The sequence below is a fragment of the Equus quagga genome, unplaced genomic scaffold (assembly GCF_021613505.1).
Source record: "Equus quagga isolate Etosha38 unplaced genomic scaffold, UCLA_HA_Equagga_1.0 73442_RagTag, whole genome shotgun sequence".
Lineage (NCBI taxonomy): Eukaryota > Metazoa > Chordata > Mammalia > Perissodactyla > Equidae > Equus > Equus quagga.
In genome coordinates this window covers 11,489,600-11,515,715 of record NW_025802777.1, presented here as the reverse complement: position 1 = coordinate 11,515,715, position 26,116 = coordinate 11,489,600, and the positions used below count along the sequence as shown (strand labels likewise).

The following is a 26,116-nucleotide window of genomic DNA, read 5'->3' as shown; positions in this document are numbered from 1 at the left end:
CTGCACACTCTCAAAAAGCATCGAGGAACGCCGTGTGTTCATAAACCCCATGCCCTGGAGTGACACTGCACCCAGCTTAATGGCCTAAAGCAGGGACTGGTAAGCAGGGACCCACGGACAGAATTCAAGGGGTCTGTGAATGGAAAGGATGGGGAAAAAAATGACATCTTTATATTCACTAACCTGTAACTGAAACTTAGCATTTCCCTCAATCATAAATGAACGTAGGCAACAGACAGCAATATTAGCAGTGCCTGTGTGACCTTGCTACAGACAGAAATCTCAGTTATTTCCATATCACCTTCTAGATGCCGCTAATATCTCAAAATATTATTTATGCTCTTCACAACTTCAAAACAGTGGCAGCTGTTACTCTACTGCTGGGTCTTAATATTTAATCAGCTAATAAATATCACATATCTATAATTTTTAAATGTTTTTGATAACTATTTCAAGATAATTGGGCCATAGGTAATCCTATCTATTTTATGTCATGCAACTGAAAAATTATTCTGAGAAGGGAATCTTAGAGGCTTCACCAGGCTGCCAAAGGTATCCTAAGAACAAAGAAGTTAAGAATCTTGGTGAAAATAGAGGTGCGAGTGAGCAATAAATTGAGCAAGATTATAGCATTTGCTTCCTAGGGATCTCTGAGCCGGAGACATTTTTGCAACAGGGCAAGAAAGAGCACCACGGTCTGTCTGTATTTTAGATTATTTTTTAAAAAGTATAATTATAATATGTATATAGCAACTGTAGACACAAACAGACTAAGCTTGGCACACCTTACTTAATCTCCTATGTTGGATGAGCTCATACAATGGTCAAGCCTTAAAAAATAATGAGTCGATATAATTTCAAAGACGTGCCTCAAGCATCTACTATGTGTAAGATACGAGGGACGTGGAAACTGGCTAGGCATGATCCCTGTCATTCAGGATACGAAAGAGTCATTAACCCCAAGATGCAAAATACATGATCTAATAGCTATTCCAGGTTATCAGCAACGCACTTTCCTTTTTTAAGTAAGGAAGATAGTCTTCTTTCCTCTGCTCAGACAGCACAAAGTCAGAGCTCCTCCCCATGCCAGAAAAAAAATAAATCAGCCACTCACTGTTAAAAGGACATTCCTCTGTGAACATTTATTGATTTAGGTGATGGTTGAAAATGGACTTGTCATTTCTATCTTGTCTCAGCATGGCATGATAAAAGTGTTACCACACCACACCCTTTCTTCTATTTCACTAAAAAACACTTCAAAGGGCACAAGGGAACATTTTAGGATGACAGAAACATGCTAAATTATGATGGGACAGGTGGAAACACGGCTGTCTGTATCTATTTGTTAACACTCATCAGCGAACTGTGTGCTTCAAGTTGGTGAGTTTTATTGTATGTAAACAGCAAAAAAGTTGATGAGAAACAAAATTCCCTACTAAATTTTAAATCACGCTTCCCCTTTTCATAAAGGGACCACTGAGATTTAAATTTTCAGTTCTGCTTTCTGTGGTGAAACCCTGTCTGATGTCATACTGTTATCATCCACAGATTCACGGCAAGCAGCTCGGTGGCCCCCAGAGGAATGACTAAGTGCAGAGAGAGAACGAGCTCCAAGATCAAGGCGCCTTTCTCCCCAAATGCGTCTTTCCTGGAACTGAAAAATGCACCACTTGGCTAACAAAAAAGCAACTTGACATGATGTTATTACCGTAACAACCATTTACTGAGCATCTACTATGTGAACTATGATCTCTAATCTTTGCAAAACCCTAGAAATTAAGCATTATCACCTCATTTTTTTTTGTTGCCAATAGCACATAATTAGTAAGCAATAGAGTCAATAGAAAAATCCAGATCTCATTCACAACCTAAGTCCCATAATGAACTCAAACATACATAAGTCTGTGCAGGAATCTACATAAATACGATTCCGAAAGGCTGGGACATATAATTAGATGGCTGCCTTTTCCACGCAACAGGATTTGACCCGTCAGTTTCAACACGCAGGCAGAAGTCACACAAAATTGGAGTTGGTACTTCTTTTTTGACAACAGCCAGCTGATCCTCGAGTCACCAATTTAAAACAAAAGACTGTCAAAGCTGGAAGGAAAGCTGGGAATACTAACTGAAATTCAATCCGAGAGTCAGCTCTGGATTTCAATTTTTCATGATAGCACAGCCTCGCTCCTTGCATAAACAAAGGTGGCATTTCCACTCGGCGGAAATATTGTGATAAGTAAGGCCATCCCCACAAACTTAAGAGCCCTGAATGAGGCTCATTTATTTTAGAATTTGTTCTCCTTCACCAACCACAATTAGCATGAGCACACATATAATTTAAAAATAATCTCCTACAGAATGTACTTGGACAACAGTCATAAACATTACCAGCTCATAAATGTCCTCCTCAGGCTTCGGAACATAGTGTTGCATTTTGTTTCCTATTAGAAATTTCAGACGCAGGTAATGAGCAGAATGATCCAGCTGATGGGTCTGGGACAAAAGAAAAGAAAAGACAACGTCTGTTCAATGGTAAATAGGAATAATTAGTTCTCTACTGACATGTTATCACATCTTCCCAAGAATAATAGAGATTCGTTACTGGAGGGGGGGGAGTAAGGTTTTTACACTTCTTAAAAGGTTACATCTAAAACCCAAATTTTAAAATAATTTTCCTTGAGCATATTAATAATATTCCTGGGTATCTTATGATTCAATGGAAACAAGTGAGTCACATCTTCGCTTCTGCTTCTGATTCATTGTACCCTTTAACACCGGTTTTGCAACAAAATCCATCAGATCGAAGAGGCCCTTAAAAATAATTCCAAACATACAGAGGTGATTAAAGAAGCGAAGTGACAAGAAAGGCAAGGAAGTATTTACACTGATGGGACAAAAGCTGTGCCCAGGCAAAGTTGTTTTTCTAACCACATGGGGACACTGGGACAGTTGTTAACAGTTCATTTGCAAGCAAGTCAGTGTGAAGACAAGGCATTTGGATTTCAGTCTTATTTATATACACCCCGAGTGAGACTCCCTCCGGGGGCAGCGCAGACAGGCATGTGTCCAACTTTGAAAACACAGTGAATGACTTGCCCAAAGAAAACAACTCTAAAATAGTTAAGGATTGAAATTTCCAGGCCTTCTCCATTGGTCCAGGGTGGGTCAACTGATTTTTTCTATCTAGAAAGTCATCCTTGAATTAAGTTTGTTGAAAAAGCAATGGTGGCAACATGGGTTTATTAGTAAACCTCAACATACATTCAAGAAGATCAGAAGAAAAAGTAAGAAAATGCTCCTCAAAAGTACATGGTAACAGGAAAATGCATTACCAGGGACAAATGTTTAAGGCATTTTTTAAAAGTATCCTTATCTTTTAGATACATCCTAAAATACTAATAGATAAAGATACGAGGTCTGGAATTTGCTTCCAAAATAATCCAGAGCAGGGGACGGGAGTGAGTTAGTGAACAGATGAAACATAATTTGATAATTATAGAATCTTAGTGATGGATATGCAGGAGCTTATGACATGATTCTCTACTCTTACATAAGTTTGAAATTTTTTCATCAAGTAAATATAAAATCTCTTCACACCAAAAGCTCTACTAATGAGAATTATTTCAAAATAAGTGAAATCAATTTTTCACTTGTATAATACTGTTTCTGCTTATCCTACTCCCCTTGAAAAAAATTTTTAAGGCCAAACTAACAACAGTCAATAATTATTCCAGTAATAGTCATTCTAATGTCTAACAAACTCTTAAGTATGCCAGACACTGTGTGAAGCACTGCGAAACCCGTAAATTAATAGAACATAAATGCAGTCTTCAGGAGTGTGTGTGGCTGTAGGGCGTACAGAAAACGAGAGTTTGGTAGCGATGGTTCTGCTTTTTGAATAAATATACATGTAGGACAGGCATCCTGCATCATTAGAGAAACACATTTTCAGAAAGTGGAAACGAGTCCGTTCTGAACACGTAGTGGACTGATAAAGAAGTTTTCTATCAGTGTATCTTGGGACCCTCGAATTTGTATCCTCTCCTGAGTAATGCGAAAGTTTGAACCCCCACTGTGTGGCCACAGGCGCCACTGGGCCCACACATGCCCGTGCACGTGGCCTTTGGGCTTTCACTGTCTGTATTGGAGACCAAATGCTCAGTGTCTGACACACTCAGACTGCTGATGTCAAAGATAACGTAAGAGTGGAAGGGTAAGTCAGAGAAATATAGAACAGGGAAATTTTAAAGTGGGCTACCTACTGCTGGCTGGAGAGGCACTGAGACAAATAACAAAATTAATAATAATAGGGGTGACGTGATAAGCAAGAGAAGTTTCCTTCACAGAGGCAGAAGCAACTAATGCTTCCCGCCTACCTAGGTCCTCACTGAAATCTTTAATTAGAAGCAAAAAATTTTGGTTCACCATCTGTTTCCAACTGAGGTGGAAGTGGAAGAGATGAAACTTCCTGGGGTCTTGGTTAACAAGAACAAATCCACTTGGAAACTTTCTCATCGTTATTAATAAACACTTTGTGGACCCTCCCAGTGAGGCTGCCATTTAAATATACAGTCTTCTGGAAATCAGACCCAAATAGCAACCTCATCTAAGAAGCTTCTGGTTCCTGAAACCTCAGTGTGAGAGAGACAGCCTACTGTCAGGCACCAAAGATCTTAAGGTGGCCCTGAAGAAGACTGGAGAGTCTCATCATGCCTTAAATGCTACTGTGCTGAAAACATTTACACAGATGTGCAGAGAATGACAAACAACAGCTGGCACCATTGTCCAGGTACCTCACTTAGAGTGTTTAACACAGCAAAGAGAACAAAAGGAGGATAAATAGAACAATCGTAATAAGGCTGATTCTCGCCACCCTCCCCTCCACCACCATATTTTCCAAACTTCTTCAAGTTACAATGGTGCCTTGACAACTTTAAAAAATAAAAATAAGCACATCCCACAATCATAAAAATTATTAAGGGTCTTATTTGTAACCTAGAAGCCCCTAGTTTGGTCAATAAATAGTTACTCTGAAAACGAGATTTTGAATCAATATACCAGTGTGTCTTATCATTTTGGTAAATGTTTCTCAATTACAAAGCCTCGTTAGTCATGGCTGGTCTAACATAAAGGGAAAATCTTAATGAATTAACTAAATCACATCATCAGCATTCTCAAGAAGAATTTCATGCTCCTCAAGTGTCTGCAAGTCAATATCAGAGCAGGTCAAACTCTTTACCATGTTCACGACACTTCTTTGTGCAAAAAGAATTCCAAATATTAATGAACATTTTAACATAGTAATTCTAAATATTTGGGCTGCTTTAGATGCACAAAACATTCAAGAAAAAATTTCCTAACTCAAGAGATATTCATGTAGGAAAAAATTTAAGTGGTACAAATTTGTTTTCCAATGTACATTTACTTAACTTATTTAGAGAGTATTTGATTCATTTTGAGGCAATGCAGCCGCAAATTATACCATAAGATAAATATTATCACAGAACCATTTCTAGTTTGGTCAGCATTTTTTTTTAAATTTGCATCTACTCCAATAGATGAAATAGCAAAACACAATAGAGATCTCTTCAGTAAATAGTTTGAGCCAATTAAAACAGAAAATAACGTAATCTTCTAATCCATCATGTTTCGCTCTTCCATTTCTCTTCAAATGCTTCCATTTCAGACAAACTTCTCAGGAAAACATAAAAGCATGCAGTTACCACATACAGAAATCCATGCACACACAGACACACAAAGTACTAGTGCAGAATTTCCAAAGATATTTATCCTCCCTTCAAGGTGACCTTTTATTTTTTTAAATGCCAATGGTTATCAGAATATTCAAAGCCATAGAGCAACATAGTGAAGGCATGAAATAAAACTGATCTCATGGTCACACATGAATAATATCAGTGAGTATGAATGAATGAATTTTTTGCAATTATTTTGGTAATTGCAATGATCAGAATATATCCAAAACCCATAGAGCAACATGGTTACCTGCTATGTTTAGCAACAATCATTTTTGTAACATCCATAACATGAACCACACATGAAATGTAGATCTTGAAACATTTACTATACCAGAACTTGACTGGTGCTCGGGTGGCAGGTGACAAACTGATGTGAAATGATGTGGATCAGATAGAATAGGAAAGAGAATGAGCTGAATGCAAGAGACAGAAGAAAGAGATTGATTATTAAATATTAGAGGAAAGTGTCCATCACCAACGTTGAGAATGACAATAAAGAAAAGACAGACATTCTGACAATTACCTTTGTTCTCAGTCCCTCCTCCAAAAGAAAAAAAATCCTCATCATTAATTAGATCATTAATAACACGTGGAACTGTTGTCCCCATTATCTCTCTCCCTCTTAAGAATAAAATCCCTCCACTAATTACAATAAAGTGTTTTCCAAAGATGAGGCAAGCTTTAGAAGGCACCTGGTTCTGAGCACACTATGTAATTTACCCTACATGGATGCTTTTTCAGAGACCATCAATTTCTTAAAATGCACACAAAAGTTCTCCCTTTTTAAACTCAAGACGTAAGCTTGTTCCACACCATATTGTTTCTGTCTTTATTTCTATGCTTTGGGAAAAAGAGCTGAGGATTCAAGAAAAATTCGGCGGGATGACCTTTTATTGTTAAAGAAAGGGATTTGCACCCTAACGATGCCACCAAAACCCTTTCAAGTGACAGAAATAAACACTTTATAGGGGAACAGGTCCACCTTATTATCTAAAGATGGCCTCTAAGTTGCAGGGACAATATTATTCCTCCTTCCCTTCATTTCTATCAAAGCAAAAGCTCGAAAAGTTGGGCCAAGCCCTATTTTCCCCACTCACTATTCAATTTTCTACCAATCCACGGTTATTGGAAAACTCTAACCTACCCTCCGATTCCTGGCTCTAAGTCCATTGTATGCAGCAGGCTCAAAGCAATGCTATTCCCTGGAAGGACCCTCCAGAGTTTGGTTTATAAAAACTGCCAGAGTCCTACTTTCGACACCTTCAGCTGCAGTTCTGAGAATAACTCCCACAGCTCTGCAGAATATTAATGGGTCTCTAAAGAAGCGTGCTAATCTATAAATAAAGGAATGCAGAAATCCTCAATAGACCAATTTTGTTAAGTAATTAAAATGAAAAATGTGAACAGAAATACCATTATCTTCAAAAGGCAAGAACACACGTACATGAAGGATTCAAAGCATTTAATAGTGTATCATTTATTTTTAACACCTCTGCGGGGGCTGATTTGAGCTTTGTCCTGAAACAAATGGCCCTTCTACTTTGCCCCTATGTAAGACCATCCGAAAGGCTTATGTGAGCCAGGCTATTCCATTTCCCCCACTCACATAAAGAGCCGTATTTTTTCTTTACAAAGGCTCTAGTGCTTTTTTTCTGCCCCCAAAAATACAAAAATTGCTGATTGTAGAATTACAGAGTTGAGTACTTGCTGAGGTAGTGCGTTATTTGGGATTTATCAACCATTGTGTTGAATGAGGAGGTCCTAAAAACATCATTGTATCCATCCACCTCCTACTAGGATGAAATTACGATAGAAAGGGTTCCACTTTGCCTTTATCGGCCCCAGAAAGATCATTCCACTCCTCTCAGAACATATTCCAGATTCTTCTGACCCTTAAGGACCGTCCCTCCTGATGACTGACTCAGGTTCTGACAGTTCTTGTGACCATCCACCAGGCACAGGAGGACACAGCCATGTTTGAAGCATCTGGATGTGGACTGAGTCCCCCCATGGCAACTGATGTGATGTGAGCTCGGACAAGGAACTAAGGCTCTGAGCCTCAGCTTCTCCATCTGTACAATGGGGGAGTATCAGCCCCTTTTCCGACTTGATATGACCACTAAACAAGACTATGAATGCCATTAATTACGGAAAAGTAAAAACAGGCCCACAAGAAAAGCTCCTTTCTTTCCTCTTTCCCTTCCCTCGCTCCAGGCCATTCATCTGGCAGCCCTTCAAGGAGGAAAAAAAGAAATGAAACCAGCTTTACCTTGAAAAGGATCAAAGACTTTCTATGGCTTACGGTGAAAGTAGGAAAGTGAGCTCAATCATTTGTCACCAAAAAGAAGCTAATTATGTGTTCAGAGGAAGAGGAATTTCCCTGTATGGAGGTCAAACTTATAATTATTTCAGTTTACCCTTCCCTACAGATGTCTGTGGTGTATCAGCCACTGCTGAAGGGCAGATGAGAAACAGTAATGTGACGTCATTAATACATGCATGCGTGTGCATGTAGAAAAGAGAATGGAAGGACAAACACCAAAATGTTTACAGTGGTTATTTCCGGATTTTCTCAGTAAGGATGGACTTAAATTTCTGCTTTCTTCTTTACCTAAATGGTCTGAAATTTTTGCAATGAGCATGTAATATGCTTATTACAAATATATCAAATACACATGTTGAAAGAAGCTTCTTTAAAAGAATCCCTCTCTTCCCAAAGCATTTATATTTATTATGCCTATTACGATGAAGGAACTCAAAGCTGCCCTGAAATGAAATGAAGGTGTGCTTTAAAGTAACTTCCTCCACAACACACCTCTGAGTTTCCATATGTGTCTTCCAAGATTCCCCATCCCGCTCCGCTCTTTCCAAGAAAACAATACCTTGCAGATCAGCTCCAGGGTGTCCCGTGCAGTGTCCCCCGGCCGGACGACTGTCAGGGCTGGTTGATTATTTGGCAGACAGAACCAGGACGGGGTGAAATATTCGTGGACCCAAATGTCGCAGTCAGGATTGTGTTGGTGGACACTAGGTAATACCATTTCTTTCTCCCTCTACAATAAGAAATAAAGTTAGCAGAGCAGCAACAGTCAGTCTCGAATGATCTTAGATCCCCAGATTGCACATAGGAATTATCTAGTCCTGTGAAAAGGGCCCAGGACAGAAGTGGTAGCAGTGGTGAGGGGTGTAGAGCAATCTTCAGAGAGAGAAAGAAGCTACTGAGAAAGGAGCTTTATTGGGCGAGAGGGGTGAGCAAGATTTCGGACCTCACATATGAAGCAGATCTCACACCTGGTCCACAGCATCCACAGGCAGGCATGGCATGAATGAGAGTGTACCAAAATTTGGAAGAAAGAAGGAAATGGGTCATCCATTCAGCTCAGCTTTATCACTCTTATTTCTTCCAGGGACCCATTTCAAATTTGGGGCAGCGAATTCCGACCACAAGAATATCTGCCATGGGAGCTGTATGTTTCAAAGGCAACAATGAGACCCATGGAAATTTTTAAAGCAAAGATGAAGTTCTAGCACTGCATATTTACCAGGAGCATCATATCTGTGCTCGCATCTGACCTCTCGCACACCTCTGGGAGGGAGACAGCTCCATTTCCAGATGAGGTTCAGAGAACATCAAGGATGAGCTTTATGGCACAACGTGGCAAAAATAAGCCTCCCTAGGCTGTTACCATCACTCCATCCTCTACATCACTTGGCCTGAGGATCAGGGAGCAGCACCAAGTTCATAGGGATGGGAGAAGAAGTATCTTATGTGCACATTCAGCAGCTTGGTTACATTTAAGCAAGCTAAGCAGCTAAACCAGGAAACACCCTATAGATTGATGAAATATTAGGAGCCCAGTATAATAAGCAAAGAAAGAATTATGCTGGGTTTTGGCAATATAAAAATATTGATGCTCAATATGTGCTAAGTAATAAGCTTTAATTATTGGTTTATAACCAGGTCACTGATTGGCAAATAGGTATCTATAGATTACCAAGAACAAGGCTGGGATCAGCAAATTACAAGAAGAAACACATTTCCAAACAAAGGCTGAGAGATGGTAACAAACAACTTCCATACATAAAAAGAACAGATCCCTGAATGGGGGAGATATTTTTTGTAAAAGCCACTAAACTAAATTCAATTGAAGAAGACAATTTCAGCTCTGCCTTTGAATGGTGTTGCTTTCACAGATAAATGGAACCCCAGGGAAGGGACGGTCAAAAAGCAATCAACTTGCCTAAATCCCATTAACTATGATTGGAATATTCCTGCTCTGTCCCCTTGTGCCACATTAAATAAGTGCCCCTTAGCACTGGATCTACCCAAGTTTTGCATCTAAACTGCTCTTTGAGAACAAGCCATTCTGGCCAAGAAGTGGGATAAAGAAGCATCTAGAAAAAATGAAAAAACAAAAAAGTAACACAAAAAGACAAGGGAAAAACTTGTAGTTTCCAGGATCTGTTGGCTGGGAAGAGGGTATCTCGATATTAAAAGTATATTAAGAATGGTATGCAAGATAAATGAGCTAACTTCAGAAACGGCTAGGTTAACATCAAAAACTATACTCGGACTGCACCTAGGGACAGCAATTTAATTTCATCAAATTTCATCAGAAACAGAGAAAGATGTTCAAAGAGATTGCCATGGATGGGTATTTCCAAGATGACATCATCCAAGAACAGTTTGGTTATGAAAGACAGAAAAGGCCTACCCATGGCCACTCTTCTCTCCTCCCCCTCCAACAGCCAGAACTCCCCACTACATTCTGGTTTTGGAGGCTCAGCTTCATCCAGAACATGGGGCTGAGCAACTGCTGACCGCCACTGTTTGGTTGCATGGCAACCAAGAGCTGACCTCTGTCATATTGATTCTGAGTCCAAGAAGCAGAAGATTATACCAAGCTCATGTTATCAACATCAGAACCACCCCCCAACAAAGAGGTCGCCGGTATCACTGTTAGGATCTTTAAAACTCGAGATGTCCATATATTTAGAGGCTGAAAAAAGTGGCCTGGGAAAAAAAAATCAATATTCTTTATGGGCCTTCCATCAAACCAGTTTGAAAGCCCCTTTTAAATGCAAGCACAAGGCTGAACCAAGTCTGTGAATCTTTAATTGAATACTTATCTTGGGAGGCAAATATATATATTTTTAAGAACATACTATCAGAGCAGTTCTTCGAAATTAATGGGAGCAAAATAGCACGTGTGGGCAGAGAGGGAGGGCAACAAGAACTCTCCTCTTGGGAACGGAAGTTGTACATAAAAGGAATTGGCAATGGCATAAAAAATTCAGCTACCCAGACCCCAATCTCCTCTTACATTCTAGATGGAAACTTACACATCCAAATGATAAGTATCAAAAATGTTATGTCAGCAGGAGGATGTTCTTATCGTTGTCAAGTTTTAAATGTAAAATGCTTCCCATCGCTGGTTGATCTATTAATAACTTTATAGAATTGATCATTTCAGCTTTTAATACTGAGTCTACTTAATTTTAGGATCCCAAGAAACCACTACATTGTGTAATGTTGATGCATTCGTGGTGCTTTTAGAAAAGGAAGATGTGCTTATTTTTACCTTGCCATCTGGAACAGTGTCATCAAAGATTCCCTCTAAAGACTTCTTCACGGTGTCAGTTCCCTCACCGAACACCTGCAGACACAAAAGCATCGTCTTAGAAAGAAATCTGGGTAAAAGGAGAAATGAAACATGGGAAGGGGAATGCAAAGTGGGCGTGGCTATTAGAAAACATTCCAGAAGTTTCCAGATACTCCTACATCAAATCCTAAAGCAGCTAAAATAATTCAGGTAGCAGACCATGGAAAACATGTTCCTCCTTGTAGATCACTTCCCACATCGCTGACAATTCAAAAGAAAAGATAGCTTTAGATATGGATAATTCCTCTACATTGAAACAAAATAAACTTGCAAAAACAATGAACATCTTAGATTTGTTCTCAGTGAAGAATTTCTGCCATAGCATCACATACTTGATCAGATAGCTATCAATAATGATTAGTTTACTCTTTAATACTGTTGAGTGGAACCTGAAAATATACATTTATAATTACTTTACCACAATGCCACAGAAAATGTTTTTTATTTAAAAAAACAGAAATTTGTCTATTATTTGAAATTTAATGAATCCTGCTAACCTAAAGACATGATTAAAATCAGAAGAGGGTACTAATGCCACTAGGTAGTCAAAATCTAAACACATGGACATGAGAAATTCTATATACTGGCTCTAAACTGAACGTGTACGGTCAGGATAATACACATGATTATGAAAAAGCCTTTGCCCGGATGCAAATGAGATATATAGAAACATACTATTTTTATCCATTTCAAGTACTGAATTAATAAGTAAATTTCTATTGGTATGCTTATGGCTAAGCAAGAAGTTTTTGTTTTTTGTTTTTTTTAAAGGTATGCAAATTTTTTTTTTTTTTTTTTTTGGTGAGGAAGATTGGCCCTGAGCTAATATCTGTTGCCAATCTTCCTCTTTTTTCTTCCTCCCCAAAGCCCCAGCACACAGTTGTATATCCTAGTTGTAAGTCCTTCTAGTTCTGCTATGTGGGATGCCACCACAGCATGGCTTGATGAGCAGTGTGTAGGTCCACGCCCAAGATCCAAACCACTGATCCCCTGGCTGCTGAAGCAGGGCACACAAATTTAACCACTATGCCACCACGCCAGCCCCCAAGAAGTTTTTCTCAGCTCTTACTTTAAGAGAGAATAACAAGAATTGCTTATGAGATATGACATCATCCTTTGATTTAAAAAAACGTTAAAAACATTCTCTCGGATTCATTTAAATTCAGCTATATATTTCAGCAGCCATGGGCTGTACCCTAACCTGGCGCCAACACAGTGGAACCATATGAACCAAGGCTTCTGATAGCAGAGAAGTTCAAGCCCAGTTGCCAACTGCAAGGCTCTCACATATTTATAGCCGTGGTCTGAGTCATCTGCAATGACAGAGGATGCATACAAAAAGACACCACCTCCCAAAAGGAGGGGACAGATGCTGATCGGTAATGTTATTCTTTTGCAGATTTCATCAACAGCTAGCAAGTTTCTTGCATGGTTTTTCCGATGAAATACTGACTTTCCTCCAAACAGTGTCTTCTTCAGATGTACTACAATCGCATGGCAGCCACCTTGATGCTCTACTCTCCCCACAGAGCACAGGACACACTGCAGCATTGCACGGTCTCAGGCCCTCCGATCCTTTGCTCCTCTGGTCTCCTGCCAGTTCCACCAAGGAGACAGACCCTCCATGTTTTAAATGGCGAGCATGTTGGTCAGGGAAGGACTTAGTACATCAGCTTTCAGGACGAATTTCTCCTGTGAATTTCAGTTTTTAGGTAAAAGAATGGCTAGAATTGTCAGAACAAATAATGAGGGATCTTTCTTTAAGTCAGTCAACTGACTTCTCACTTTGCCTAAGGGCTCAGAGTGAAGAGGTCAAATTGGTAATCCTTGTCATGACCTCAAAAAAGTCCAGTGCCTCACTTTCCAGCCACTGCAGCCCAAGTACTGGACATTCTCCTTCTTTCAAATACCCATGTCTCTTCAGTCCCTAAAACCTGAAGCAGTTCTGGAGCCACTCATTTCTCAAAGCCAAAGAAGAATGACAATGACAATGGAGGGTGAGCCTCTCAGCAGCAACTCCCGTAGGAAAGTGGCCATGGCTGGTAAAGGAGTAAAATCAAGGAGGCGCAGCACACAGGTATTAGAGGCCTGACACCGACATTCATGAAGGGTACCATTCATGATGTACTGAGGTCCCCTTCAAGCCCCAGCATCTCTGCAGAAGGGAGTCCAGGCAGCAAGCGAGCACTCTCAGATTCCTGGTTCCTCAAACCAGTAGGCAGACGAACTGCTCATTTAATGTCAACCCCAGAAAGTCAAGGGCAAAGAAACAATCAGATTTCCCTGGAGGCTGCCTTTGATCCAGCGCCAGAGGCAGCTTAAAAGACTCTGTGCTCAGGTGCCCACTTGGCTTCAGCATCAAGCCCTGGTTTTTTCTGAAGACTCCAGATGACTTGTGCACTCTCAGTAGGTCTGTAATTAACCGGGGTTTGGAAAGGATGCAGGTGGAGGGCTGGAGCTTGGTGATAGACTGATAGCAGAGTTCAATGTTATGGGTGTATATTATCTATTAAAAGCCCCTAACGCAACTAACTTCTTTCTGTCAACTAGCTGATTTTAAATAAGACTCATTGTCAACGAAGGAACACACACACGCACACACATCCCAGTGTGAGGTGGTCACGGAAGCCATCTACGCTTGCTTTTCCATCCACCCCGGAACCCACCTGATTGATGCTGGGGCGTCCCTGCTTCTTTTTGGAGGTAGTGTCCAGACCCCAAAGAGAAGAAAACCTGCTCCTTCGCTTGCTTGCAGATCTGGACATGGCCTGAGTACGTCTTCTCACTCCAGTTTCTCCAGTGCGTGCTGCCACCTGAAGACGGCAAGGAGGGACATCAACAAGAGAGATGTGTCTGGACCACTCAGCTGTTCTCAAGGTCCTCACTAAGTCGCACCCTTCAAAGACCCCTCCTCCATTACGCCAACCAACACTGACCCGAACACCAAAACATTTAATCCATGACTCACACACACTCAGACTTTGAGGGCCCTCCATGACTATAAATGTAAGTGAAAGGTTAGCAAACTCAATCATTGTCTGAAATCATCAGTAAAAATAAATAAAATAGTAATAGAATGTACTGTTATGTTTCCAACAGTTAGATGTCCTCGGGTCACAGGCTTGAACAGTGGCATCAAGTTAAATTAGCACACTTTCTTGAGATTCTCCCCAAATGCTACAGAGCTTTTTCAGCATTCTAATGAAAAACAGTGCCTAAGTGTCAGCAAAAATAGTGAAAACAGAAGACTTTGGTTTCTGTGATTCCACATTAAACCTAAATTTACAAATCTCTTCTATTTAGTTTTCTTAGAATTACATAAACTCACTTTCCTAATTAGGCAAGTAATAGTGGTGGCCAGTATCACTCTCCCTTGTACCTCAGTCAGAGAAACCCCAAACACAGCTGAGCACATGGCTCCCCCAAGTTGACTTAGTTTCCTTGTAGCGGAACATGGGCTTGTGAGAAAGTTCCGGTCAATGGGAGGTAAAAGACGGGCTATTTGCAATTTCCAGGAAGCATCCTCAGAAGGGGGGACTCTCCATTATCCTTCATGTTCCTCCTTCCTGATGTCAGGAAAGTCTACATGTTAGCCAGCCTAGAATATTCAGATAGAAGCCTTTTCAAGGATGGCAGAACAACAAGATGGAAGGGACTTGGCTCCATGAAGATGGTGAAGCCACCTTACTAGCCTTGCAGGTCCTATGATTAGGTGAAAGGGGAATGACAGTTGTATTTCGTCTAGAAAACAAAAAACAGAAAAAGGAAACTAAACTATGTTGAGTTACTTGCAAGATGCCAGCAACCCAGACAAGTATTTCAGAAGGGAACAGCCAAATTTCAATCTGCCACCGTGCTAAGTGCTCAAGTAGATGCTGAATCTCTGTGAGGACCCCACAAAGTCCTTCCCAGGCAAACAGTCAGGCTTGAACTTTACCCTACAGGTGGTAAGCAAAGTCCCAGGCACTTAAGGGAACTCCTGCCAGGAGATCTCAATAGGCCACCCACGGGCTCTCCTTTCAAAGAAGGGAGTGCCAGGAGGCAGAGCGAGTCAGACTTGACATGAAACTTCCCCACCCATTCTTCATTGCTGGAAGTGAATGTCTTGGAACCCACTTGTCATAGATTCCCACACGGGCAACTCCCAGTGTGATGGCTGCCAACTGGCAGCCATGTAGGGGATGGAATATTCTTGGGTAACCAAAGGGGCTTCCCCAGCAGTCTGCATGCTGGTTAGAAGGCAGGCTTCTCTGGGGTTTTCAGTAGTGACAGAGTAAATACCGTGGAAGCCCCAAGAGTAGACTGGCAAAGACCTCACATACATTAAAAACAGGAATCAAAACAACTTCTCTGCACGGTATGAGGAAGGAGGTTTGGGTCCCAAAGGAAAATAGGAAGATGAGGGAGCTGAGAGGTCTTGCACTTTCCCAGCTTAGCACGTAAGAAAACCCAGATCCCGGCATAGGAAAACGAGGTTTCCCGGACAGCAGGGGGAAAGCTCTATAAGAAAGAGCTCTCATCTACAGTTAGATTCAAGGTGTCAGGGAACAAAATCACAAAACAAAAGGCACATGTTGATATCAAATATGTGAACATTTTCTTTTCTCTATTTTCATCACTTTCTAAGTTAAAGGTAAACAAAATTTGGAGAAGAAATGAATTACAAGGTGCTGACACACATACATGCTTGTGTGACTACGGCAATGTCAGTTATGACAAAATGAGGATAACAACCACTGAGGAAATAGTGTTAAGGGTAAAATCCTAGAGAAAAAAAATGCCCATTTGGTCTTATATATATATATATATTTATAAGTAGATAATCTATCCATAAATAGATACATATACACATACACACAGGCAGCCAGACAGATAGACAGATGATAGACAGATATAGATAGTGAATATATATAAACATATGTGTGTGTATATGTATCAATACGTATTACCCTATTCACCTCCCTCATAGCACACATCAATATCTATATTTATTGTGTTTATTTAATTACTTACTTATCTATTATCCATCTCTCCCACAAGAACACAAGCTCCCATAGGACAGGAGCACTGGGGTTGATCACTGCCATAACCCTAATTATGAGGACAGTAACTAACATATGCCAGTCACTCACACATATTTGCTGAACGAATGAATAAATAAACAAACATCACAAAAGCAAAAGCAGAGATCCTACATAACACGGTTACAACAATTCAACAGTAACTCCTCAGTTTATAATTTTAGAAAAACAGAGTCTGGAAGAGAAACTCACACAACCATAAATATTCTCAGTTACCAGCTGACCAGTTGGCTCAGTCTGTTTCAAAAATGGGCACTTTATTTAAGGTTCTTACAGTAACTATGCTAAACTGTTGGGGACCTTGTAAACAGCAAAAGCAACTGCTAACCCCAAGATAATAATGACTCAAAATGAGCAAAGGGATTTAGAAGGAAAAAAAAAAGGCTAGCAAAAGAACTATTGGACAAGACCTCAAGAGTTTCTCAATGATCTTTGCCCAGACAATGCCTCCCTTTGTGGCTGGGACCTGATTACTCTATCATTCTGCTCATCTGTGCAAACAAGAACAATGATAACCTTCTTTCAAAGAGTACAGCGGGGACCCTTCAGTTAATTACCGCAAATCACTGAGTATTATGGGAAGCCCTCCTGGTGAATGGTACTTAAATTGTAGCTCAAGTCTCCTCCCCTCACCCTGTTGCCCTCACACCTCCTCCTCCCACGCCCCCCACTTAAAAGGAGAAAAAAAAAAATGCCTAGACAAAGGCTAAATTGAAGAACATTTCAACTCCAAGGGGAAAAAAAAAATTCCCTGGGGTCAAATGACAAGAAGAGGAGGAAAAAATAAGTATCCAATAAATCAGCCTGCAAAATTCCCTGCCCGGGATCTCCTGCAGGAGCTGCAGCAACAAACAGGAATAGATATCCAACAGGCCTGCCTAGCTTGTTCTGTCGGAAATGATACCCCTCATGGAAAAGAGAAGTTTGCAAGGACATAGAGACATGCAGGTTCGCACTGCTGATGCAGCCAGCATAAAAAGAACAAAGAAACAGAGTTGCAGATATGGAATAAAATATTCTTCTTTAAAAATCACTGGCCAAAAAACCTAAAAGAGTTACTAACCCTCCACCCTCATCTGCCACTGGCCAGATGTCAATAGCCTGCCCATCAAAAGCACCCACAAATCACAGATATTGAGATAGAGGAAATTAGAAGGTCTGAAGATGAATTATGGAAGGGTAATACAGTGGCTTTTACTTCTCCATCTCAGAGAAGTTAGCTCCAATGGCTTTGAAGAAAATAATTAAGGCACAGAAGTTTTCGGTAGACAGTAAAATGACTTTCTCCAAAATCAGGCCAGATAAAAGAAAAGAGACGTTTGGCTACTCAGGATTCAGTATTAACGCTGATGCCACATCACTAGCATCATAAGCTTCCTTAATAAAAATGCTCCCTCAATTTACGACATTCTTACAAAGAGGTAAATAAGAATTTTTATCCCAACTTTTTTGCAGAAGAGGCAAACTGAGATTTGGCTAAGCTAAAAATTGGCGTCCGGGTCTCAGAGAAAGAGTCTTAGAGCCACAAACTGAAAACCATTTGCAAGACTTACTCATCGCAGCACTTCGACCCATCACTACTCAAAAATAGGACCTAACAGCTACAAGGAGAGGTGGTAGCCAGGGAGACCAGGAGCTGAGCTGTAATTAACAGAACAAATCAGGGTGCCAGTTTTAATAACTCCAGAAATTGGCTTAAGACTTCTTTAAAAATGTAAATCTACCCCTAATTATCCAGATGATGACGCTAATCTATTTATAAAGAATACAAACGCCTCTGACTGAATTACAGCTCTGAATTCAATTGAAGGGTACAGCTGACACCGCAAGCCAAGAGCAGCACAGCTAAGGTTTTCCAAAGCAGCTTCTGGAACCTGAGCCTTAACATTTAATTCCACAGCAAATGTGCTAAGGTGTAGTACATTTTAAGTGGGTGTTGACTTGGATAGGGTAAAACCATGTTACTCGCATAGCAATTTCTGAGAAGAAAGGAGCCAAAAGCACATAAAGCTCTTCACGATTTAGCAAGTACACGAAATTACACACTGCAAACACACAACACAGCTATACAATCCACCGCCCTGGAGGTCTAATGAAAATTCTCTTCCAACATATGTTGGGCTGGTAAATCATGGAAGGTCTTTGCCTTCCTCTATGCATTAGGTATTTATGGCCATCAAAACGATGCTAAAAAATAAACTGAAAAGGGAGATCTCCAAAGAGATCAGTTTTCAATATTTGGTGTAAGTTTTTCGTGTGTGCGAGAGAGACAGAGACAACACATTTATGTATGAGAGAGCTCTCCACTTACCATTTCCATAAAATTAATGTAAAATACATATATTTGTGTTAGAAACATGACTCTACTGAAAGACGACATAAGTTATCAACAAACACTACAGGCAAAGATCTCTTAAGATAATACCTTCCATGTTTTCTTTGCACAACAATTTAGGCCCCATCAAGAGAGGCTTAAGTAATAAATTTCAGAATAGCTTCGAATGAAGGTTTGCACCCACTGCAGAGAAAGAACATGTCAGAAATCCATACACAGCAGTGAACTAGAAAAACACTTCAGAGACTCTGGTCAAGTCCTGCTCAGGATTAATACTCAAGATGCATATTTTTCAAAAATACATCAGCTTCGACTCACCAGGGCATGAAAGGATGATACCGAAAAGATTCCGAGGCGGCCCATTGCCACTTTCGTTGGTCGGCTTGCAAAAGCAAGTAGCCTTTTAGGGTTCGGCAGCTCCCCGCCTTGGAGGCTGGCTAAGTAACAGCGGTAACGAAATAGGTCCATTTGGAACTGTTCGAGATTTTGCTCCCAAACAAAGATCTACAGAGGTGACAATGTGGGAAAAGGTGAGAAAAAGGGAAGATAAATCTTAACAAGTTTATCCTACACAAATATTACAAATCTATTTGCCGTAAAGGTATTAATTTTAATCCTGAGGGGTAAGCAACAAGTACCCTAAGTTTTTCAGATAATAGCAGGTCAAGTATTATTGTCTTCATAGCTTACACGTTTTTCTGCAAAGACCTATAGCCGTAAAGTCAGAAGGATAAACAGAAAGTGTATCATTAGTTGCTCTGTGTTCCTCATCATAGATTTCATGTTTGTGGGCATTACAGGTTCATCAGCCCCAGGCTCTGGGCCACACACCCACAGCAGAAGTAAAAAATGTAGATTTTCAGCACTGGAGAATTATATGACTTACAAGAGGTGGCTTTCATAGAAAGACAAAGGAAAAGTGAGATGAACTAAAGAGCAGAGGCAAAGAGACCAAGGCTGTTTGAGGAGAGGTGAGTGGTAGAGAGTACAGAATGGGAAATGGAAAACACTGGGTGGTGGAGAGCCAGGCTCTGGAATACACAGTTCCAGCCACAGGGAGCAGCTAAGACATTTCCTCATTTTTCAAAATGGGAAAATAACACCTACCTCCTAAGGTAATGAGATGTTTAAATAAGATGATGCAAGCATAAGACTTAGCAGAGGGTCTGGCATATAGTGAAGGCTTAGGGATGTTAATGATGTTATGGGCAATGATAAATGGTTGATATCTACCTTTTTACTTCAACTGAAAATATAGCATTAATGCACATGCATGTTCATAGCACTACTCACAACAGTCAAACAGTGGAAACAGCCCAAATGTCCATCAACGGATGAATGGATAAACAAATCGTGGTGTCTATATACAATGGAATAATACTCAGCCATAAAAAGGAATGAAAGACTGCCACCTGCTACAATGTGGCACAACCTCCAAGACAGTACGCTAAGTGAATGAAGTTGGACACAAAAAGTCACATGTTATGCAATTCCACTTATATGAAACATCCAAAATAGGTAAATCCATAAAAACTGAATGTCGGGGCAGAGGGGAACAACCTTTGAATGTATTAAATGATACTGAATTGTACATATCAAAATGGTTAATTTTAGGGGCCAACCTGGTGGTGTAGTGGTTAAGCCCAGTGCACTCCACATTGTGCACTCCCAGGTCCACAGGGTTAGATCTACACCACTCATCGAGGCATGCTGTGGCACTGTGCCACATACAGAATAGAGGGAGATGGGCACCGATGTTAGCTCAGGGCCATCTTCCTCAAGCAAAAAAGAGAAAGATTGGCAAAAGGCGTTAGCTCAGGGCCACTCTTCCTCACAGACACAACAAAGGTTAATTTTATATTATGTGAATTTTGCCTCAATTGAAAAAAAATAGTGTCAGGTAATAGGAGGAAAGAACAGAGGGACAGAAATATCGAAGAGCACATGCTGGTCCACATCATCAACTCTTCAATTATTTAAATAGCATTTATTCACATAATTCCTTTCTACACATTTGGACAAAGTTTCAAAGCATTACTAGGTGGCTACCTGACTTTAAAACAACTGAATAAAAGGCAAAAATGTCCTTTGTTATCCAACTAAATCTTCTGTTTTTAGCATGACACACACTTACGCTCATAGACAGCAATTATGTATATATATTTTAAAGCACACTCTACCTTTTCTATATTTAGCAATCTAAATCTATTGAGGAGTCAGGAATTAATCCCCACCATAGTCGCGCTCCAAGTCAAGCCAATAAGGTGGAGAATGACATTGCAGACTTTCCAATTACACCAATCCCCTAGAACAGCATGCCATTGGTGGCAGTGGGAAAGCTCCTCTATTAGATTTCTGTCTTTCATTCAATGTAATATTGTTCCCTTTAGCTCATAACAATCAACTGTGAACAATGGGTGAGGAAAAGTGACAGTCACAATAAAGAATTTAGCAGCCTGGGTGACAAGCTGACAACAAGATAACCGATGATGTTTCTCGATTCCAAAGGCAGCAGAGAAACTTTAGAGACCCAACGATTTCACCCAAGTCTAAACACGGAAGAATGATTACCTGATCTAATATAGTTTTCTTCTTCTTTGAATCAGTGACTGAAGACAGCTGCATTTCACCCATTTTCTTCATCTTTTCATCCATATCAATCTTTTGTTCCAGTTTCTTGATTTCTGACTTCAGGAGTCGGAGCGTGTCTTCCTTGTGGTGGTGTCTTGCGACGGCAGCTGCGCAGGCAGAATGGATGGCGGTGATCCAGTTTTCCAGCTCCGTCTGGCTGGTGGTCTGTAAGGGGGGAGGTGGGGACAAAGAAGAAACAGCCAGCTCTTAGGTCACTGGAGATGAAACAGTGTATTTCCAGAGAAGCAACGCCTGGGAGTCCAGATGACAGGTCCAGACACCCGACGGGGAAGGCTAACCTCTCTGACCTCCTCTTCCTTCAGAGACTTGATAAAATAAGTTAGTCTTAAGTCAGACACCAACCCTACCTCTAGCCCCCAAGGGCTGTCCAGAATGAAGTCACCATATTTGCTCACCAAATGTACTTACTGAAATTGTTGCAATGGACTGAATCCTTGTACCCCCTCCCCCCAGTTCAAATGTTGACATCCTAACCCCCAATGCGATGGTATTAGGAGGAGGACTTTGGGGGGGGGGGCGGGGAATTAGATCATGAGAGTGGAACCTTCATGCAGCGAATTAGGCTCTTCTAAAAAGAAGTCAGAAAGCCAGCTAGCTCCCTTCCACCACGTGAGGACACAGCAAGAAGATGGTCATCTTTGAATCAAGGAGTGCGCCTGACCAGAACCTAACCATGCTGCCACCCTGACCTTGGACTTCCAGCCTCCAGAAGGTAAGAAATAAATTTCTGTTGTTTATAAGCTACCTGGTCTACGGTAGTTTCTTTTAGTAGCCTGAGCCAAGATACTTGTCTACGTGATAACATAGTTCACAGGGTTGCTATGAAGCAAAGGTCAGTTTCCAGAAAGACTGGTCAGTTCCAAGGTGAGAGTGAGGCTGAGGGACATTACTGGCCAAGGAAGACACAAGAGTCCTGCCCCCAGTGAACCACTGTGACCCAGATCCAAAGGTCACATGCCAGAGTTAAGCAGCAATGACACAACTAGGGCTGGGGGAGTAGTTAAAGGCAGCCAGAAGCAAAACTGTCTCAGGGGACACGTGAGAGTATCTAGGAACAGTGGCCACCCAGCAGCACCCCAGCCACCAACAATGGCCATTTGAGAGGGGATTTTAAGACAGTGTGGACAACACTCCAAACTGGGCAGGTAACCTCAAAGTGGGCTTGCTGGGTGCTCTGAAAGGCAGAAGTCAGAGAAGAGTTTGGGGAGACAGCACATGTGCGATGATATACTATTACGAATACTTTAGGAACTCAATCAATGAGTATGTGTAAGTGAGGAGGTGCTAGACTTTTCCAGGTGTATCCCCTTAAGCCCAGAGAAGTTGAATAAATGCTCACAAGTTATCCCATCTGAAGAAAGGATCTACTTAGCCACCACCATACTGAAGTAGCTGCCAATATCGCTTTTCATGTACATTTTTCGTGTATCTTCTTAGTTTCCTAATTCATTTGAATAATGGTTTACAAACAAAATTCTATTAACAGGACCCCACCCACACATTATTCTATGCTGGCAACTGAAAGTTAAGTCAAGGCACCACTCCATCATTTCTGACTCTCATCAGCTTTGTAGTCCACAAAGCAAACTGCATCAAATGTCACAAATGATGTCTGCCAACAGAGCCCCCACACGGCACACCGCACAAAGCTGAACAATCCAGCAGTGGTTATGTATGTGCCTGTGTCTAAGGAAGACTTCAATAAGCTGGACATTCTCACAAGAAACAGCGGAAGTCCCACCTGATACAGCAAATGGAATCATTTTGTGAGGACTGTGGGGAGAAGTGGAGAAAAAGACACTGGAAGTCAAAGGTAAATTCCTGCAGAAATTTACCTGAGAAATTTAGGGAAAAAAGGCACGTCTGTATGAGATTCATCTTTAACTCTTAACTTTGCTTCAAATTTTTAATACTTATCTCCTCTTAGAAAGCCATTATAGGGCCTGGCCCCCAGCCCTGTGGCCGAGTGGTTAAAGTGCTGCACGTTCCACTTCGGCAACCCAGGTTCACAGGTTCAGATCCCAGGCATGGACCTACACCACTCACCAGCCATGCTGTGGTGGTGAGCCACGCACAAAGGAGAGGAAGATTGGCACACATGTTAGCTCAGGGCAAATCTTCCTCGGCAAGAAAAAAAAAAAGAAAAGAAAAGAAAGCCATTATCTGGTGTCTTGCCTTTATGTATCACTTGAAAGATACTCAAGAAAAAACACCGAGTTTAAGATCCTCCCACATATTATGAAACCACCATGCTCGCTCCTGCCTCAGACAACGTACAATGTTTGATCTTTGAGTCTCTCAGTGCACCTCAGCCATCAGTGCATATTTTGCTAAGTGGGTTATTGTTTTCACTTTTTTATTTTTATGGAAGAAATTAGCTCAGATGGAAAAACACTCTAGTAAGGATATTTTTCTAACGGAAAAGCTTCCAAGAAGAAAATACCAAGTGTTGGCAAAGACATGGAGCAACTCAAATTCTTACATGCTGCTGGCTGGGGGCTGGAGAGCAAACTAGTTCTAACTGCCTTGGGAAGCTGTTTGGTGCTACCTACTGAAGTTGAATATGTGCACGCCTTGTGACCCCCAAAATGCACTCCTGGGTATATACCCACCAGAAGCACATTCATATGCTTAACAAAATATATGTACCAAAATGTTCATAGCGGCACAATTTCTAATGGGCAAAACTGGAAACTATCCAAACACAGATCAACAATAGAATGGATGAGTCATGTGTGGTATAATGGCACAACGAAATACCATCCCGACTACACAGCACAATATGGATAAATCTCACATTCATAACATTGAGGACAAGAAGCCAGATGTGCAAGAGTATAGACTTCAAGATTCTATTTACATGAAATACAAACACAGGCAAAACTAATGTGCACTGTTAGAAGTCAGTGGGAATGGCGGGAGGGGGTGAAATCCGAAGGAACCACAGTGGGGGCCTCTGGGGCACGGACCATGTTCTGCTTCCTGGTCTGGGTCCTGGTTCTATGAGTGTGTGGCATGGGTGTGCCCAGCTGGTGAAACAACATCAAAATGTGTACTTTTCTATGTATGTATATTACACTTTAATAGAAAGTTTAAAAGAATCTTTCCAAGATGTATTACCCTAATATTTATATATAATTTTTGATAACTATCCTAAAAATATTCTACATCAGATTCTATTTTTCATTAAAAATTGCCCCTGTGAGACTGGAAGGGAAGTTCCAAACAGCATGACCCATTCGGCATCACTCCTTTGTCCTCCACAGGGCCTGGTAACAGCTGATAAATGGCTAGTTCCTTGAGCCAAAACAGACTTTCCCCTTTGTATGACAGTTCAACGGAAACAAGGAGCTTTCAGGCTTCAGGGAGCTGGTGTTTCCCCCCATTTTAAAAGGACATTGTGGGGGTGTTTCTGATGAAATCCATGCCGAGTTGGCATGTGCCCCTAACAGGAAGAGGCTGTGTCTCCTGTAAAAACATCTGGAACAGCAATGCTCAGTGGGAGGTCCATTGCCACTCCCCGGAGACACTCCTCGCTCGTCTCTGCCTCCATCAGAATCCTCTGCGGAGTCAAGAAAGGAAATACCTACAACCCTGACATAATACCCGAGGGACAGATGGAAAGATTTTAAACTCCTGATGCAAACTCTGCTAAATACAAATTACACACTTAAAATTTAAAATAAAAATATTCATCTAGAAGGGGCCCAGGTGACCATTTTACAATTGGAGAAACTAAAGTGCAGAAAAATTAAGGATAACATAGTAATTTATTTTAAACCCCAATCCCCACTTAAATTTTTTTAAGTATGCCACACTGCTCCCGACCCCCGAGCTCTCACCAGTTGCTCTAAAAGCCTTGCTATGGGGTCATCAGTCTTGTATACCCAATATTTTGAGCTTGCCCTAGGGACATAGGAGGGTGGAACCTTCCTGCTCCCTTTGAAGTTACGCATGGCCATGTCCTTTGGCTTTAGCCAATGAATTTGAGGAGAAGCGACAGGTGTCACTCCTAACAAAAGCCTGATTGCCCCCGTTCTTGTCCCAGTGCTTACAGTCCAGGAAGCATTTGTCAAGATGGGGCTTCCATCAGCGTGGGTCTCTAAGTGTCCAGGACAAGCACAGCTTTACAGGCAATGACCATCAGACACATGGCAGGAATGAAAAGGTATGTTAAGCTGTGGAGATCTGAGGATTGCTCCTTACTGCAGCATAACCAAACCCACCCTGACTCATATACTAGCAAAGTAAGAATTCAATTTCAAAATAAGCAATGCTTTTTAAGCAAGAGTCTGTATGATAGACTTTTAACCTCCAAGAGGAGACACAATCTGATAGGTTCTGTAGAACAAAGGCCTTTTGCTCTCTTGACTTAACGAAAGGAGAGCCCTCCTTCCCTCCACCTGCCAGGATCTCTGCCAAACTCAGCCAAGGGCAGCCCACTCCCGTCTGATATCAGAGAGTTTACGTCTGTCTCCCAGTTCATAAGCGGAAATGAAGCAGGCTGACACCAGCCGATAAAGGTAAACATCCCTTGAAAGGTGTATATTTAACGTTGGCAAAGCAGCAGGAATTTATTTAAAAGAAAGGAAGATGGTGGTTCCCAGGGGTTAGGGGAAAGGGAAAACG

At 41.1% G+C, this 26,116-nt stretch overlaps 1 protein-coding gene across 5 annotated transcripts in view; it reads right to left on the bottom strand.

The window, feature by feature from the left end:
* Positions 1-26,116, bottom strand: part of LOC124234372 (rho guanine nucleotide exchange factor TIAM1) — a 277,654-nt gene that overhangs the window by 71,665 nt on the left and 179,873 nt on the right. For all 5 annotated transcript variants that reach the window (XM_046651731.1, XM_046651729.1, XM_046651733.1 and 2 more), the window contains 6 exons: positions 21,407-21,631; positions 19,154-19,339; positions 14,086-14,232; positions 11,339-11,413; positions 8,639-8,809; positions 2,389-2,493 (listed from right to left, as the gene is read on the bottom strand). In XM_046651731.1, coding sequence (XP_046507687.1) covers positions 2,389-2,493; positions 8,639-8,809; positions 11,339-11,413; positions 14,086-14,232; positions 19,154-19,339; positions 21,407-21,631 — 909 coding nt within the window. The remainder of the gene's footprint in view (positions 1-2,388; positions 2,494-8,638; positions 8,810-11,338; positions 11,414-14,085; positions 14,233-19,153; positions 19,340-21,406; positions 21,632-26,116) is intronic.